Source organism: Alexandromys fortis, unplaced genomic scaffold, assembly GCF_014885135.2.
Source record: "Alexandromys fortis isolate MF-2015 unplaced genomic scaffold, M_Fortis_MF-2015_v1.1 scaffold_77, whole genome shotgun sequence".
Lineage (NCBI taxonomy): Eukaryota > Metazoa > Chordata > Mammalia > Rodentia > Cricetidae > Alexandromys > Alexandromys fortis.
The window spans coordinates 5,807,841-5,825,609 of record NW_026067967.1 but is presented as its reverse complement, the minus strand read 5'-3'; the positions used below and the strand labels follow the sequence as shown (position 1 = coordinate 5,825,609).

Below are 17,769 nucleotides of genomic sequence, written 5' to 3'. Positions count from 1 at the left end.
ACCGTTTGCATGGCTCGAAGCTTATCATACACTTTCTTTGAGCCTAGTGTGTTCATAGGTGAAAGGAACACGCGGATGGTAATTCTTACTGACTGGGGAGACCCTTGTCAATGCAGTTCTGTGTCAGGCCCAGGGGCTTGCAAACCCGAGGTGCTGTACAGATATTGGGGGAAAGGGTCTGACACACAGCAGTGATGTGTTCGCATTCAGTTTGGGATCTGAGGGAGGGAGTGACCTTGGGAACTAATTGCGTGAACAGATTTGCTCTGACAAAGAAACCCCTGTATTGGCTAAATAATGTATAAGGGGTTTCTACCAGGCAACGGGGGAAATTGAATTATTTAGTGTATTTCCATTTCAATGAGCTAATCAAGATAATTGCTATTTTCCTGGATCTTTGTCTTTTCTTTGCAATTAACAAGGCCCCTGTTTGGAGAAAGGAATTTAGCTGGTGAACTTTGTACATGGGGCTATGACATTTTTTTTTAGTATAAATTATATTTAAAAATCAATTATAGCCCCCTCCCAACACTGGGTCCACTGCAGCGCTCTCGTTCTATTACAGCCTGCAAACGAGTCTCCCGCAGTCTCCGATTTGTAAAAGAGAAAACACTACCTGTCGCCTCCCCCCCCCCCCCCCCCCCCCCCCCCCCCCCCCCCCCCCCCCCCCCCCCCCCCCCCCCCCTCCCCCCCCCCCCCCCCCCCCCCCCCCCGCTGCCGTGAGGATTAGCTCAATGCCTCGGTTTCTAGCACAGAGCTGATGTTCGACAAGACCAAGTTCTCTGCCAGCTCCCGCGGCCTGTCAAATGCTGACATATTCAGCAGGCTCAGTTGTCTCAAACATGACAAAGAAGAGAAACTTAAAAAAAAAATCTCATATTGAAAAAGAGATGTTCCGAGACCCATTCATTAAAACAGCACATCCGTCATCTACATGTATGTGAGATGAATGATTTGCCTGGGACTGTAGTGAGCTGCACTTCTGCCTCTCTGGCCGCACTGCTTTGAGATGCCTATCTCGTATGGAGAGGAGGAAGCAGGTACTTGAAGTGAGCACCGTATTACACCCGAAAGCAGAGTACAAACGCATCACTGCGGTGAGGAGGGAGACAGTCAGAGCACACCCATTGCTTACAGAAGCCCATAAACAAATGCTCAAAATCATTTGGTTCATTTAGGGGTGAAGGGCTCTGCGCCCCCACTCCTGGAAGTTAATTCTGCAGCACAGCATGACCTACAACTGTTACCATTCCTTGATAACCTTGACATCCTAAAAGAAAGGCCAGGCGACGTTTATATGTTTGAGAAGGGAGAGTGTAATGAATGCCCTAAGTTCATCCAAAATTAAAAAAAAATGGAACCTCAATTATGTAGAAAATTCATTCACGTGGGGCGTTCCCTCTATTCTCACCTTCCTGTTTATATGAAGGTATTAACACTTGAAGTAGTTTTGGTTGACAGCATGTTGCTGTGGTCTACTATATCCATTTTACAGGTATGGAAAGTGACACCTAGTGAGATTAAGCCCATGGTAGAGCTGGGATTGAAGGCCACGTCTATGAGTCCAAACCATTTCCCTTTTAGGATAAATCACTCAGAGCACGACCATGCAGAACCAACCATCACCAGCAAGGGTGTTCAGTCCCAATATGAATTAAAAGGAAATCCATAAAAAGTACATTCCCCCAAATCATTCATCTTCAGTCTTACAGTGCATCCCATAGAACACAGCCCCGTCTTGATACTTACTCGTAAAACGTGGTCCACCCGTTTTCATTGCTCTTGGTGGCCAAGAGGCCGGAGTTGCCATGGTACGTCATCATAGCCAGCTCGTGTCCTTGCGTGGTCACGCTTCTGAGTGCACTGTTGGTGCCCATGGTCACCCAGTAGACCTGGCCATCTGGGACTACCAGCCAGAGGGGCATCCCGGTAGAATCCCGGCGGACGTTCACCATGTTGCCGTTGTTGTCGGTGATGTGTGTGATGTCGCCGTCCCCCGTGTAGGTGAAGTTGTACAGGTAGTCTCCTGTCGGCAGGCTCTGGGTGTACAGATGTTTGCCACTGGTGTCAAAGAGGTACAGCTCCTGGTCGATGGGGGAAGACAGCTCGTACATGTTCTGGGTGTTGAGGAAAGGCTTGTTCTTCCGGATGAATCGGATCCGGATGTTTCCAAGGTCAGCCACGTAGAGCTCCCCGTCGGCACACACAGCCAAGGAAGAGGGGGTGTTCAGCTTGGCATCCTTGGCGTAGCCATCATCGCCAGAGAAGCAATCACAGTTGGCATCGTTTTTACAGTCGCAGCCGCTGGGGGCACCTGCGACCAAGGAGATCTCACCGCTTGTGGTGACCTGCCTGATGCGGTTGATCTTTTTCTCATCCGTCTCGGCGATGTACAGGACTCCGTTGTGCGAGACAGCTAAGGCCGTGGCTGACTCCAGGGTGGCGTGGATGGCCACCTTGCTCAGCAGGAAGTGGTCGATACCAGGGACCTGGCAGTGCATGGGCCTCCCGGCGACAATGCGCACCTGGTGGTTTTCGGAGATTTGCAGGACCACGTTGTTGTCGAGGACGTAGAGGGAGTTATCCATTGGGTTGATGGCTAAGTCTGTGGGCCACTCCAGGCGAACCTGACAATGAAGACACGGACACTAAGATGACGCCAGGACACTCACTAATCCTCACCCCCAAACTCCCAATAACCCACTATTGTGCATCAAGGGCCTTTATATACAGTTTGACCCAGCTGGATAACGGAAGAAGGGGACCATAGACTCAAGATGGAGACTCTGGAGTCAGACAGGCTTAGTTCTGAACCTAGACCCATTACTCATGACCTTTGGCAGGTTACTTTCCTTTTCTGAGCTTCACAATTCATACTGGGAGAATAGGGGTGACAACTGTATCTCCTGACACACAGTAAGTGCTCGGACTGGAATGATGGATAATGGATGCAGGAGGGAGAGGAAGATGGGAGTCTGGAGGCTGACACGGGAGTTGCTTAGGGGGGGTTTTAAAAGATCTCCATGAGATGCTGACATGGCTCACTCATGAAGGTGACTAACATGAAGTCAGGCTTGGGGGATGTAAAGCCAGACCATCCATGCCTGTCTGACACAGGGTTCTAGACTAGTTTTTGATTTTGGCCCCCTATTCATGCTATCGACCAAGATTGTAGGAAATGTTCTGAGCTGTCAGATAAGTCGGGTCCTTGGTGTAGCTGGCCTGCTCACTGGGGTTGTTTAAAAGTAACTTCCTAGGTGATTATTTCTTGAGTTGGGAACCGTATCTGGGCTCTTCTCTTAAGAAACACAGAATGACAAGCTTGCCAAACCTACTGAATCTGAACAGATCCCTGGGGGACCGAGTTCACACTGGAGCTCAGCAAAGCCTGATTGACATGGGGGAGGGGGTGTCTCTAGGACTTCAGAGAGCAGGTCCTATAGAAGGGATTAATGAGACTTGCAGTGGAACGTAGGCTCAGAGCCTGGAGACTCACATTGAGTCATTCCGCCCCCCCTCCCCCCCCGCCGCCAGGCTGGGAAAGTGGCTGGAGTCACGGTGAACCTTCAAGTGGGTGCCTAGGTGACTGCAGCCATCAGGGTTTGGGGTGAGCAGTTTTACTCCAAGGACTGTTGCATGTATCACACTGGGAAGGGCTGGCTGAGGGAAGCCCTTGGCCAATAATGTCCCCAAGAGGCCCAGCCACGCTGCACGTATTCTGGAAATATTGACCTGGGCTTCCTGCAAACCCTTAACATTCGGTCTGATTCGGGGCTTAATCAAACAATGTGAATAATGTAATTAGAAAGTCTCTCTTCTAGGAATTTTCTCTTGCATGCTATAGTGTTTATATTGGTTTCTCCTTCTTTTTTTCTTTTTTAAGACAGGGTTTCTCTGTGTAGCTTTGGAGCTTGTCCTCGAACTATCTCTTATAGATCAAGCTGGTCTCGAACTTACAGAGATCCACCTGCCTCTGCCTCCCGAGGCGTGTGCTACCACCACCCAACTTTCTTTTTTTTTTAAATCATGGCCATTTTAATAATGGCAACAAAACAAAACAACAAAAACCCCAAACCAAACAGAACCAACTCAGGTGCCCAAAAAACAAGAACTAGCTAAATAATGATAGCACATTTACTTGGCTTGTAATTTAGAAACCTGTGAATAATCTTTTCCCAATATGCTGTAGGCCAACGGTTCTCAGCCTAGTACTGCAACCCTTCCTTGTAGTTCTTTATGCTGTGCTGACCTCCTTAACCATAGAATTACTTTGTTGCTACTTCATAACTTCATGTTGCTACTGTTATGAATTGAAATGTGGATATCTGACATGAGGATATTTGATGTGTGACCCCCTAAGGGGTCGCAACCCACAGGGTGAGCGGCACTGCTCTTTCTAGGTGGTTATGGCATGATGTGGGGGAAGTGTTTGCTACCTGCTAAATAGAGCAGACTATACAGCTTCAGGAATAGACGGAAACCAGCTAGGGGAAATTCAGAAGTAACTTTACAGACAAATAGGAGGTAAAAAGCTCGAAGGAAACATACCAACATATTAACCATTCTGGGATCAAGGATGATGCCAGGATTCTTTATACTTTAATGTTTTAAAAAGTTGCTACAGTGTCTATGTGGTGTTGGCAAATGTAAAACAACAATACCAAAATAAAAACCAAAAAAACAACCAAGCAAACAACAATAAAACCTCTAAACCAGTTTGTGAGTTTGCCTCTCTCTGTCCCCTTAGCTTAGAGTCTTTCTCAGGATGGGTCAAAACAGTGCTCAGCTCCTGTATCCTAAAGCCTCTTGTTCCTCACCGGCCCCAGCCCCTGTCTGCAGAGCAGGAGAGCTACAGACCCCGCAGAGCAACTGCCCCCGCCCCCCATCCAGTGCTCTCTGGGGCATGGTCCTGCCAGCTTTCGGCTACATCAAGAACACACAGTTTGCTTTAAAGTGACAGGAGACTTTTCAATTTCCTAAAACCCATTCCTTGTCAACACTGGCCGCTAAATATTTTATGCCCTCTGGTCCTGTGGCACCTTGGGGACTTCCTTGCAGAGACCTTTCTGCCTGTCCTTATGATGAAAAGATGGCGCCCTGATGGGTGGGGGGATGGGAAGGAGCAGAAAGGGAAGGGGGCAGAAGAAAGGAACAGGCTAGCAGAGCAGTTCAGCATTTTCTGCTTGTTGTTTATGTGACCGTGTGCCTGGGAAAGGGGATCCCTGCTCTCAGCTGCTCTGGGCTCTGACGGACTGGACTGCGGGCTTGACATCTCTCCACCAGACCCCATGTGTTCCCCTCTCTCCTCTGGCTAATGATAAGCCTCAGGCGCCCATATTCAAGGGGCCTGGGGTGGAGGGGGCTCCCTTTCCCAGCTGTCCTGGGCACTCTGCATCTCCATCAAGATGTTTTGAGGCCACTGCTTTGCCACGGAGTGATAAGCGTGTGCAAATGTGTTGTCATAGGAGTAACTCGGTGAATGTCTACAAATGGTGCACAGAACAGGAGGGATGGCGTAGGGCACCTCACTTCCTGTTCACCTCCACAGTCACTAATGGGTCAGGTCACCTCACTCAAGTTTCTGAGACCCCCGAACTTCTTTCCCCATATCAGAGCAATCAACCTTATCCAGAGGAGCTGTGGCGAATGAGAACATAGACAGGGAAGTTCTTTATATCATTTCATGGAACTAATATTTACATCCTATTACCAGCTGGAGGCCCTGTGCAAGGCAATTATGTTCACGATCTCATTAGAAAGATGCCTTGATGAAACGCAGGGCATGGCTCTGTTTATAAAGGCATTTCCTTTCGCTCAGCCTCAGTTTCCCTCATTCTACCCCAGGGACGATGGTGGCAAATAAACGAGAAAAGAGAAGTTGTACTCAGCTCATTTCCAGCAGAGTGAGTACCCAGCACATGGTAAATTCTCACTTTGGCTCTACTGCATGGAGTGGTGGTTCTACCTGGGGAGCTGAGAACCAGCCTCCAGGGCCGTGGCATCTGCTGGTCTACCTCATGCCCTCCTGCAGTGTGTCTCCTCCCACATTCCATGCCTATCTGCCCCGTAGGCTTTGGTCATGGTTTCTGTGGCTTTCCTTCTTGGTCCCCACAGGAAAGCCAGCTAGCTGGGTGTTGTCACTAGAGGGGTCTCTGAAAACAAATGCCGCCCCTCCCCTCATATGTGTGTGTAAAAACAGATGCCTGTGTTAAGAAAAAAAATCCAGTTCCTACATTTAGACAAAGGCAGCAAGGATCAGGAGTAGAGATTTTACTCCATGATTTCTCAGGATGTGGCTTTTGTGTTTTTCTCCCCTTCATGCCAGCTGCCTTCCAGAGCCTTTGGTGTGAGTGCCGGGCAGCGCCTGTATCCAGTGTGCGGATTGAAAATGTCTGGGCACCCTGTGCTGGCTGGTTGAGGGCCCATTTAGAGAGGCAAAAATACTTGTCTGCCCATCCTTAGGTTGTGGCGGCTTCCTCCTGGGTAATTCTAGCTTGCTCACAGACTGGAGAGAGAAACTCTCGAGCCAGCAGGGCGAAGCCTGCCAAATTGCAAAGACAGTGGCAGGGAACAGATTCTGCTCTGGAAGGCATCACCGTGGAAGCTGGCACACGGGACAGTGCACCAGCATTGGGCTGGGAGGGGGTGTGGGTGCTGGCACTGCCACCGGTGTGGTCACGGGGCTTGGAGAAGGCGTTCAGAGATGGGTGTTAGTAACAGAGGAAGGCACGGCCAGCCAGGCTGGGAGAGGGCCCCCGTCAGCTTCTTTATACTCTCTAGGCTCCGAGAATGTTAGCAGGATGGTTGCTCACCAACTGAACTCAAGCCAAGCTCTGATCCGGGGCCTGGCAGTAAAGGGCCTGGCCCTTGCCAAGTCATCAGAGGATATGCTGGAAAGCCAGTCACCATTGGGGTTCCTGATGTCTACCTTCTGAGGCCCAAATCCCTTGGTATAGTATGAGGTCCTTCTCCCAGTGGCTCTAGGCCATTCTTCCTATCTCAGCTCCCTCCAAAGTGCCCTCTGCTTTGGCATTCAAGCCTCCAATGTTTTTGAGGGTCTCATGTATCTCTGGCTGACTTTGAACGTAAGCTAGAAATGAGCTTGAACTTTGGTTCTCCAGCCTTCACGTCTCAGAAGTGGGATTACAGGAGTGTGCCACCATATCTAACTTACATGGACCTAGGGATTGGACTCGGGGCCTTGTGGATGCCAAGCAAGCAATATTCTATCAACTGAGCTGCATCCCCAGGTTTCCAGTGTCCTTTGACCACACGAGGCCTGGTAACATCTTTGCATATATCATCTCTGTTCCTTTCTTTCTCCTTCCTTCCTTCCTTCCTTCCTTCCTTCCTTCCTTCCTTCCTTCCTTCCTTCCTTCCTTCCTTCCTTTCTTTCTTTCTTTCTTTCTTTCTTTCTTTCTTTCTTTCTTTCTTTCTTGTCATCCTGCAAACCCCTGGTCCAAACCTGGTACCCATGCCCCCTCTTTACTGAAAGTGGATGCTACGATACTTTTCAATCATGACATCCCAAGTGATGAGCATTGTTGATCCCATGCCATGCTGATGTCAATCACTTCAGTATATGGTTGGGAGAAATGAGGTTCAAAAGATCTCACAAACTCATACATGCACCAGAGCTTAGGGTAGCTAGGGACCTGTTGAGTGGTACAGCTAGGGTTCAGCTAGCTACCCAACAAATATGGGCTGGGCTCTGACGGTACACCAGGCATCTTGGTTAAGTAGAGGAGATGGCAGGCTGAATTCCTGTCCTCGTGTGGCTTATGGTGCAGAAAATAAACAGGTGTTTGTACATGGTGTCAAAGAGGATGTTCAGGGCTATGAGTTTAGGTCCACCCTGGTCTGCTGGCCCTGGAAGGATTCAATCACTGTCCTCTGAATCCCGAATCCAGCCACATACTTGTTAGACCTAATGGTGAACTCTCAGGGCAGTTAGGCTGGGGTAGTTTCTTCCTTGTCTTTGAACTCTGGGAACTCAACATAGGCCATCAAACAAGTGGGACCCCTCCAAAGGCAAAAGGAGTTGTCATTCTGGCTGGCTGGGTGACAGATGACAGGAAGGACTCACGGCACACAGGGTCCCAGCACACAAAGTCTTCTCACCTGAGATATATCCATGACAGAGTCACAGCTGAGAGGCCTGGCGGAGGTGAGGTCATTGGAGCCCAGCAAGGTGGAGATGATCCCATTTTGATCGACGCGTCTGATCATTGTGCCATCCACGAAGTAAATGAGCCCGAACTTGTCCACTGTAATTCCTAGGGTGGAGAAGGCCACACAGAGGTCAGCACTGGAGACGAGAAGGAGCCGTGCAGTAGCCGTGCAGTAGACAGCTTTGGGATCCGGCATCTTCTCCTGTCCAGCTCTCTGTCCCTCTCTGCAAGGGTCTCGTACATGGAGGTCAGCACCAGAGCACTGAGCTACACCCCGATCCCTCCAGCTCCCTTTTGTTATTTACCATGTTGTTTACCACTTTTATGTTTACTTTTAAATTTTAAGAAAAAGAATCTAAAATTGTTATTATTTCTTTGAGACAGGATGTCCTATAGCCCAGGCTGGCCTTGAGTTCCAGATATAGAGAAGATGGAACTTTGGAACTCCTGTCTCTACCTTCTAAGACTGCTGGGATTATATAGCATGACCAGTGTTATGCAAGGCTGGGGCTTGAACCTAGGGCTCTGTGTGCATCAGACAAGCCCTCTATCAACTGAGCTACATCCCCAGCCCCTCCAGTCCCCTTCTACAGGTGAACAGGGTGCAGGGATGGTGTCAAGGCTTTGAGTGTCCCATGAGTGAGGGGTTAAAATCTAGTGTCCCAGACCTCATGCTCTGGCTTCCTGGTTTGCTGCCACAAGAGAGGTTCCATCTTTCACTTGGCTACCAACAGAAACATCGAGGAAGACTTTTGCGAGCCTCGCTGGGAATTATTTAAACGGACCTTTTTCTGAAGTCCTGCAAACACAGTCATGGATCCCGTGTGTGTGTGTGTGTGTGTGTGTGTGTGTCTAGGCTGTCACTCAGCACCCTCCCTTTCACCTGACCACCCTTCCCAGGTCTCTGTGACCAAGTCACTGGACCGCCTTGCATCTGTATTCTTACTTGTTAGATCAAAGGGCTATTTGCAGCCTGCATTTCTGCCTCAGGCCTGAGAACTTCTAAGGAGCCTGTGGCACCCCAGCAGATCTCACGTGAGGTTTGCGTTCCCGAAGGGCACCCTGGGTGATGGTAGCGGTGGTACAAAACCATCAGAAGGTCACTCAGGAGTTGGCTCCTTCTGGCCAGGGATTCATTTCATAGTCACCTGGAGAGCTTCTACTTGGCCTCACATCTGGCAACACCGCTCAGGAGATGGCAGGGACAAGGGCTCATGTGTGCATCCAAAGTTCCTGGGTGGCATCTGCCACCCATGTAGACAGTGAGGGGAGATGGGTTTTGAAATGGAGGCACAGGACTGGGCCAGAACCACATGCAGTACCGTGGGAAATGACAGACCCAGGAGGGCAGTGGTGACATAAAGGGTGATCTGGTCACTTGATTGGCTCTGTTTTCTTTTGGCCAGCCAATGTGAGGAGGGGTCAGAGGAGGCCTTGGGAGATGGCAGGGTGAGCTCTGAGGCCCCTGATTTTGTGATTTCCCTCCTGACTCTTGGGTATCCTCATGGCTGTATGGGATGACAGCTTCTGATTGTGGAGACCAGGGAGAGACCTCAGTTGGTAAAGTGAAGGCCTTCTAGTACCGGAACCCAAGCCCCACGGCCCTGGTGAGCCATCCCTGTGTTCCTCTTCACACACACAGACACACACAGAGATACATACCACACAATACACACCCACACTGACACACCACACAGATACATGCAGACATAGACACACAGACACACAGATTCACACATATGCACACACCGACACACCAGATACATGCAGACATAGACACGCAGATACACAGATTCACACATATGCACACACTGACACACCACACAGATACATGCAGACATAGACACACAGACACACAGATTCACACATATGCACACACTGACACACCAAACACACATACACACAGATTCATATACACACACACTGACACACCACACATACATATACACAGATTCATACACACACACACACACACACAGAGTTGGGGGCACAACTGACTTGGAATTGCTAGTTCCCAATATTCATCAGTGACCATTGTGACCAGGAACCAGCAGCCAATACTGTGTGTTTCCAGGCTCTAGGTGGGTTCTCAGGTCCTTGTGTCTCTTCCAGGCCAGCAGGATGGGTTAAGGCCTCCAGGGGTATCTGAGTGACAGCCAGAATGCTCATCCCATCCCTCTGTAAAGGTCTGGGAGGCTGGAAGAGGATTTGACACCCATGTGCAGGCAGCTTCAGGGCTGGAAGCCTTTGCTGTGGTCCTGCCTAGAATGGCAATTAATTTCCTTCCTTCGGCAGCGGGGCATGAGTCTGCCTGTCTGCCCGGCTATGCCCCGTCTCTCCCTTCCCTCTGTCAGGACTGATGAGCGCTCCACGAACAATTGGGTTTCTTGTTTACGAAGTTGGCCGCGCAGGCTAATAGAAGTGATCTGTCCCCTGATTAATTACTTCATATTTTTCTCCTTTTGTTGTGCTAAATAGACGGACATCTCTCCTCCTCCCTGTTGCGATGTGACTGCGGATTGCTGCGTCCCTGTCACTCCTATCTGGGCTAATTACAGGCTTTTGGGCAATGGTGCCGCCACTCCATCTGGGTGGGTGAGGGAGGGGACCGCAGGCGTTCAGAACAACGGAGAAATGCCAGGAGAGGAGAAAAACCTCTCGGCAAGAAACCGTTTCAATTTGGAGAGACTAGGGTGCTGCATCTGACAGGGGCCGTGGGGATCATTTGGCCCAACCTGCTTATTTACAAACCGGGAAACTGAGGTTGGAAAGGGTAGAAGCCTCTGCTGAGAGCCGTTTAGTATCAGAGAAGAATCTTGTGCAAACCTGGGCCTGTTCTCTGCTGCTTACTCCTTACTAAGGAGTCTCAACTAAGAGGGAATTTAACCCTTGGCGACACAATACTTCCCCTGCAGCTATCACCTGACTATTCCATTAGTTAGGGAGACAACCTGTCATGGTGCTATCCCGGCGCATCTGCGTGATTACATAACACACTATAATGGCAGTAATGGGGATCTCCTCTGCTGTTACGTTTCTTGTGCATCTAGCTGTCCCTAGTAGACATTTGTATTCCTGACATTTCAGCTGGATTATGACCTTGTAATAGAGAGGAGGCAAATGAGGTTCAGAGAGGTTCAACAACTTGCCCGACATCACACAGTTATTGGATGGCAAAGCCTGAATTTGCATACACGAGTTTTCTGAACTCTACTGCTTTGATTTGAAACCTGGTGCTCCTTAACAATGTAACCATTTCTAACAGTTTTACAGGCAGCATGTGAAATGTATCAACTCTGACCCCCAGAACAGTCTTAGGAGGTAGGTACAGAGGGTATTATTATCCTCATTTTCTTAAGTGGGCCTGAGGTTTAGAGGCTGGAAGTTTCTGGCTATCTCGTTTGCAACATTGTAAATGCTCTTCTGGAGGATGCTCGCTGGCAATGATGGCGTCTCTCCTGTCAGGCCTCCTGAGTCTCCAGGCAAACAGGTCTCTTGGTTTAGAACACCAAACATAGCCCTTCCTTCTTACATCTCAGGGCCTGTGTCTCCTTGCTCCTATCAGAGTGCTTCCCATCCAAGATTCATTTATTCTGCTCCAGTGAGCTTTGCAGTATCCTACGAAGCTCTGTGCACTTGGTAAATGCGTGAGGAATGGAGAGTTAGAGACTGAGTCTACCGTCCATACAAGGAAGGCACAGGACAGTGCCCTGGAGTGGCAGTAACTGAGAAAGCCTGCAAGGGATGGGGCATCGGTTTGTAAGAACCTTACACGGCCACGAAAAATGAGTAGCCAGGAAGCTGCTTACTGTCCCGGAGAAGTCACGTTGTGTCGTTTAGACAAAAGCAGCCTACTGGACAGTGTACTTGATGTGGTTTCATCTTGTTTGACTGCACTGACTAGTGTGCACAGACATTAAAAAAAAAAAGACGAACACAGACAGGCATTGCTAACCGGGGTGGATTCCGGCAGGGAACTGTGGAATTACCACAGATCCCCTGTGCACTCTCTGTCTCTGAGGCCTCTTGCTGATGATTGCCTATTATATACATAATATATATTATATTTAATCTACTTATACATTTCTATTATATATCATATAATATATAATTGTAACATTATATATCATATAAAATATATTTGACTGAAATATATATATACATATATATATATATATATATTCAACACCAAACAAATGGTATGGTTTTAAATGTGAGGCCTTACCCCTGGGATTAGTGAGCGTGGCTTCTGTGGCTTTCCCGCCATCTCCGCAGCGAGTGTCATCAAAGGGGAGACACTGGTCCCCAGTCCCCGCCACCACCTCGGAGTTCTTGACTAGGTCCTTCACCACCGTGGTGGACTTGATCCTGAAGACCCGCCGGCTGTTGGTGTCAGACAGGAAGACGGCCCCGCTCATGGGGTCTGTAGCCAGGTAGTATTTGTGTGCTGGGCTGTGGCTGCAAGAGAAGGCAGGGCTAGGGTGAGTGTTTTTCATCTTGCCATCGTCAGCTGGAAATGTAAAGCACAACTATGGCCGTACCACCCTGAGTGTGCCAGACCTCATTTGATTCTAGGAAAGATGCTCTTACGAGGATGCTGTCTTTATTGCTGGTCACCTGAGAGCTCTGCCTAACGATCCCCCCTCTCCCCTTCAGTTACTAATGCAAAATCTCTGTCTAGCTTGGAGACGCAGCTCAGTCGGTAAAGTGTTTGCCTGGCAAGTGCCAGGACTTGAGTTCAGCACCCAGAACCCATGTTAGAAAACAATAATCCAGTGGTGGGAACATGTTCAAGTAATCACAGTGTTTAGGAGGAGACTGGCGACTCCTGGGCTCAGTGGCCAGCTAGCCTGCACTCCTTGGTGAGCTCCAGGCCACTGAGAGACTGACAACAAAGAGAAGGTTCTATGGTGCCTGAGAAGCACCACCCAAGCTTGTCCTTTGCTTTCTACATGCATGTACACATATCTGATGCCTACCTGCACATACATGTGCCCTCACACCATGCATATATGCATACATATGCCAAAAACCCCATCAGGCCTCTTGATGGCTAATGCCTCTATCAAACGCTGAGCTCATGCTTTCTTTTCTTCTTTTCTTTTATGTGTATTTGTGATTTGCCTATGTGGATGTATGTCAACTTGTGTGTGCAGTACCCACAGAAGCCAGAAGAGGACATCAGATCCCCTGGAATGCGAGTCACAGACTGCTGTGAGCTGCCATGTGGGAGCTGGAAATTGAACCTAGTACTCTGGAAGCACAGCAGGTATTCTTAATAACTGAGCCATCCCTCTAGTCTCGGCATGTTTCCTTAAAAAGATTATCAATGAAGTTTTTCATAGGAGACGGCTCATTCTCATTCAAGATAGGAACATGCAGGTGGGTGGCTTTAAACAACAACCCAAGAATTTTAAACAAGCCTTTCTCTCAAGATTTTTATTTATTTATTTATTTATTTTTGGTTTTTCGAGACAGGGTTTCTCTGTAGCTTTGGAGCCTGTCCCGGAACTAGCTCTTGTAGACCAGGCTGGCCTTGAACTCACAGAGATCTGCCTGCCTCAGCCTCCTGAGTGCTGGGATTAAAGGCGTGCACCACAGCGACTTCCAGTTCCATCTAGGGACTGACATGTAAGACACTGGCTAGACCTGCCTCCTTCCATGTCCACCCCATTTCCTGTTGCTCCCCACGATGGACTTAATCAGGAGCCCAGGTGTCTCCCTACTGCAGTCAGCCATAAATGGGATGCAGGATCAGTTTCTAATCTGCAGGGAACTTCAGGAGAAAGAAACAGAGCCGGCATGGTGCTGTTGGGGGTCCTGTTTCTGAAAGAAAGGCACAAAAACTGGACTCTGGTAACAGGAAAGCCAGACCACGCAGACACGAAAGGGACGCAGCATCCTAGCCAGAGGCTGGGGAAAGTGTTCAGGGTACGAAGCCAGCTCAGTCTCCATTCCGAGGTGGGCTCTGAAACTTGGGTGTGTTATGCGGCCCTTGGACCTCCCGCTTCCTTCAGCTAGAAGATGGGAGTGTTAGCGCTTGCTTACAAACTGGGAACATTCTTATGAAACCACGCGTGTCAAATGTGCAGTGACGCACAGCACACGGGAGATGATGTAGGCTTCTCCCACAGGCCAAATCCTGCTGCTTAGTAGCCCTGATTACAGCTTCCTTCAAGCCTAGCGTGCATGAGTTCTGGGCTCGCCACGGGGAGTGCACTGACGTCAGCTTTCAGCTCTTTTGTGTAGTTTAACTACTCACTGGTCCCTCAAATGACATCTCAATATTGTACACTTATCAGGCAGAGAGATTAATCCCGGGTCCTTTGGGAAAACTTTTCATTTTACAAACTGGCTCTCTTACTGTTTTCTTCTTGAGTTCCACTAATAAGACATGCTGTTCTGGGTGGCATTTCCTCTCCAGCCTCTACTACTCTCCCAGTGCCTCTCTGTGAATGAGGGTAGCATCCTCTTCCTGCCCAGGTCTTCTTTAGTTGACCCACATCCCACCAGGTCATTACCATGTTTCATCATGTATGATTCTCCTCCCATGTTTCGGAGGAAGCACGGGTCTCCAAACCTGATGTGCCTCAGGCTTCTCTCTCAGACTTCCCGTCCTAGGAACACCCACAGCAGGCCCCCCAGTGTGTCTGACCCTGCCTGCACCCACTCTTCTTCCCTGTTTCCCTTTGCCACTTACTCTCCAGGCGCCCACTCAGGGACCTTTCCTGGCAAACTTCCCTGGCTGTTTTCTTGTGTGCCCTAGGGTTCATGCTAGTTAATATCTCAAACGAAACACGAGGCCATGACTATTTATATGTCTTCCATTCTACCCATCAAAGGGGAAATTCTCTTCCGCAGGCCCAGTGGTCGACACGCAGCTTCCGAGCCCCCCCCTCCCCAGCAGCTTGTCTTCAGTAGACAACATGGCCATGTGCGGCTTATTTAGGTGGGGCTTGCATTGAAATCACTTAGCTTTCCTTTACTTCCCGTGGGGTTGGTGAAATAGCCCAGACATCCTGTTTATCTTGAGATGTCCCCCTGGGACTTAGACGGTGGCACAGAATTAATCTTCCCAGACAACCCTGATCCTGGCTTAATAAAAATGCAGTGACCTTAGATCCTGCTTTGTCACGCTGGAGCATCCTGGGCTCCAAGCTTCCCTGTGACAGCCAGGAGGCAGGGGGACTATTTCATTTCTGTGCACATCACTCTTGATAAACGGCTACTATCTACCTTGGCAGGAAGAGGACCCCGAGGGAGGCTGGTGGAGGCCCTGTCCACTTAGATTAGCCCCTTGAGTTTCCAGCTCACATGGCCCTGAGTCCTGGAGAAATGTCACCTGTGTGGAGCTTCTCAAATGGGTGAATTCCGGGAGAAGGCGGCCTTGGCAGGATTATTCCAGGCTCTTTAAAAGCTATGGTTGCATTACTTATGCTTATCTGGTGGTCAGCGTAGAAGAAAATGCTTGTTCTGGATGGAGACGGTGAAGGTTTAACTGGGGCAAGTCAATAAAATGTTGTGTCTCCTTCAGCTGTCCAATGGTCAGGTCTCTGCTCTGCCCACACACTGGCCTTTAGAGACATACATACATACATGCATGCATATATACACACATACATACACACAGCCACACATACATAGACACACAGACACAGACACACAGGCGCACACACATAGACACACACACATAAAGACAGGTGCACACACATAGACACACACACATACATACACACGAGGGTTGTTTGTTTTGAGGCAGGGGCTCATTTATCCCAGGCTAAACATCAAACTCATCATATAAATAAAGATATCCCTGAACTCAGCATCAAATTCACCATGTAGCTGAGGCTATCCCTGAACTCGGGATTGTCCTGCCCTGCCTCCCAAATGCTAGGATTATAGCCGTGTACCACCAAACTGGCTGTATTTGGTGCTGGGGATAAAACCCAGGGCTTTGTGTGAGCCTTGTTAAACCACTCTGGATGCAGCCCTGAAAGAAACTAGTTTGCTTTTTACCACTAGTAGACAGACGTGAGTGCTTGAGCCAGACAGGCAAAGGTTCAAACCCTGACGTTTGCTTGGGTAGGACTGCATCTCCACTTAGACTGTGTTTGTATCTGAGACATGGGAGTGATCAATCCACTTCCAAGGACTATTGGAAGTACATGAAGAGTATAAGCCTCCCCATATCATGTCTGTAATGATAAAAACCGAGATGGTTAATAAATGGTGGCTGCTTGTTTTTGTCTTTGAGACGGGGTCATATATTCCGGGGGACCTAGAACCCACTGTGTAGCCAAGAACGGTCTTAAACTTCTGGTCCTTCTTCTGTCTCCCAAGGGCTGGGATTAGAGGCCTAGATCGCCATGCTAGTTTCTGTGGGGCTAGGGATCAAACCCAGGAATTCAAGAAATACTAACCAAGTGCTCTACTATCTAAGATATGTCCCCAGACCCAAATGGCGGCTTTTAAGAGAATCTCTGGTAACACCGAGAAGACTCTAGAATATTTATGCTAGTACATAATAGAGAAGCTACATCTTCTTGACATGAAACCATCCTGTCGATCTATTTTCCACGACAGTTAGGGGCTCCTTTGTGTTAGTACTCTGTGTGCAGCTTGGTTTGAGGGAGATTATATTTATGCTTACTTCTAAGAACAGACTTCCGACAGTTCTCCTGACTCTGGGGAGGAAACCATGGAAGAGATAAGGATGCTTATTTCCTGAACAGATCCACAGCTCAGATGCTGAGGGGGCTATGGCTACTGGGAACGCCCACGACAGCAGGGGGCATGATGCTAATAGACAGAGAAAAGTCTATCCTGGCAGCACACACACACAGGGGCCAGGGTTCCCTTGGAGCCAAACGCTGCTACTGGGAGAAACAGAAGCAGCGAGGAAGAAGATAAACTTCTAAAACTTCTGTAATCTATCCAATTTCCAGTAGAGAAAACCGGAGTGATGTTTCATTTGTATTTTAATAAATGAAGCTTGCCTGAAATTCAGAGAGTAAAACAGTTGCACTGACGAGTCTTACAGACCAGGCAGTGGTAGCACACACCTTTAATCCCAGTAGCCACACTAGTTTGGCGTAGAAACTGGGCAGTAGTGGTGAACACCTTTAATCCCAGCCCTAGAGAGGAATATAAAACGGGAGGAGACAGCCCTCAGACACAGCCTCATTCTGAGATTCCTAGAGGCGGGATCACCATTTCAGACTGAGGTAGAGGTAAGAGCAAGTGGCTGGCTGTTTTGCCCTTCTGACCTTCACGTTGAACCCCAATTTCTGTCTCTGGGTTTTTATTAATCGAGCTACAGGGGTCACGGAGGCTCAGAGAGAAGCAGGGATTTGCTAATAGTGAGATACTAGTCCAAAAAAAAAAATCACAGTTGGAACCCAGGTTTATTATCTTAGGAAAGTGGCTGGCAATGGGCCAGCCCCCTTTCCACTCTGGTTCCACTGTAGTTCACTATGGAGACAGATTTTTCTCCCCTGAGAAAACAACAGGTAGAAAGAAGACAGGCCCTGTTCTTGACCCTGTATCATGGCTATACCAAAAGATCACTGAAGGAACTGGAAAGACGGCTCAGCAGTTA

General features: G+C 48.8%; 1 protein-coding gene across 9 annotated transcripts in view; it reads right to left on the bottom strand.

Moving 5' to 3' along the window:
• Tenm4 (teneurin transmembrane protein 4) overlaps positions 1–17,769 on the bottom strand; it is a 652,091-nt gene that overhangs the window by 23,136 nt on the left and 611,186 nt on the right. For all 9 annotated transcript variants that reach the window (XM_050154435.1, XM_050154436.1, XM_050154432.1 and 6 more), the window contains 3 exons: positions 12,397–12,629; positions 8,122–8,276; positions 1,750–2,627 (listed from right to left, as the gene is read on the bottom strand). In XM_050154435.1, the coding sequence (XP_050010392.1) occupies positions 1,750–2,627; positions 8,122–8,276; positions 12,397–12,629 (1,266 nt within the window). The remainder of the gene's footprint in view (positions 1–1,749; positions 2,628–8,121; positions 8,277–12,396; positions 12,630–17,769) is intronic.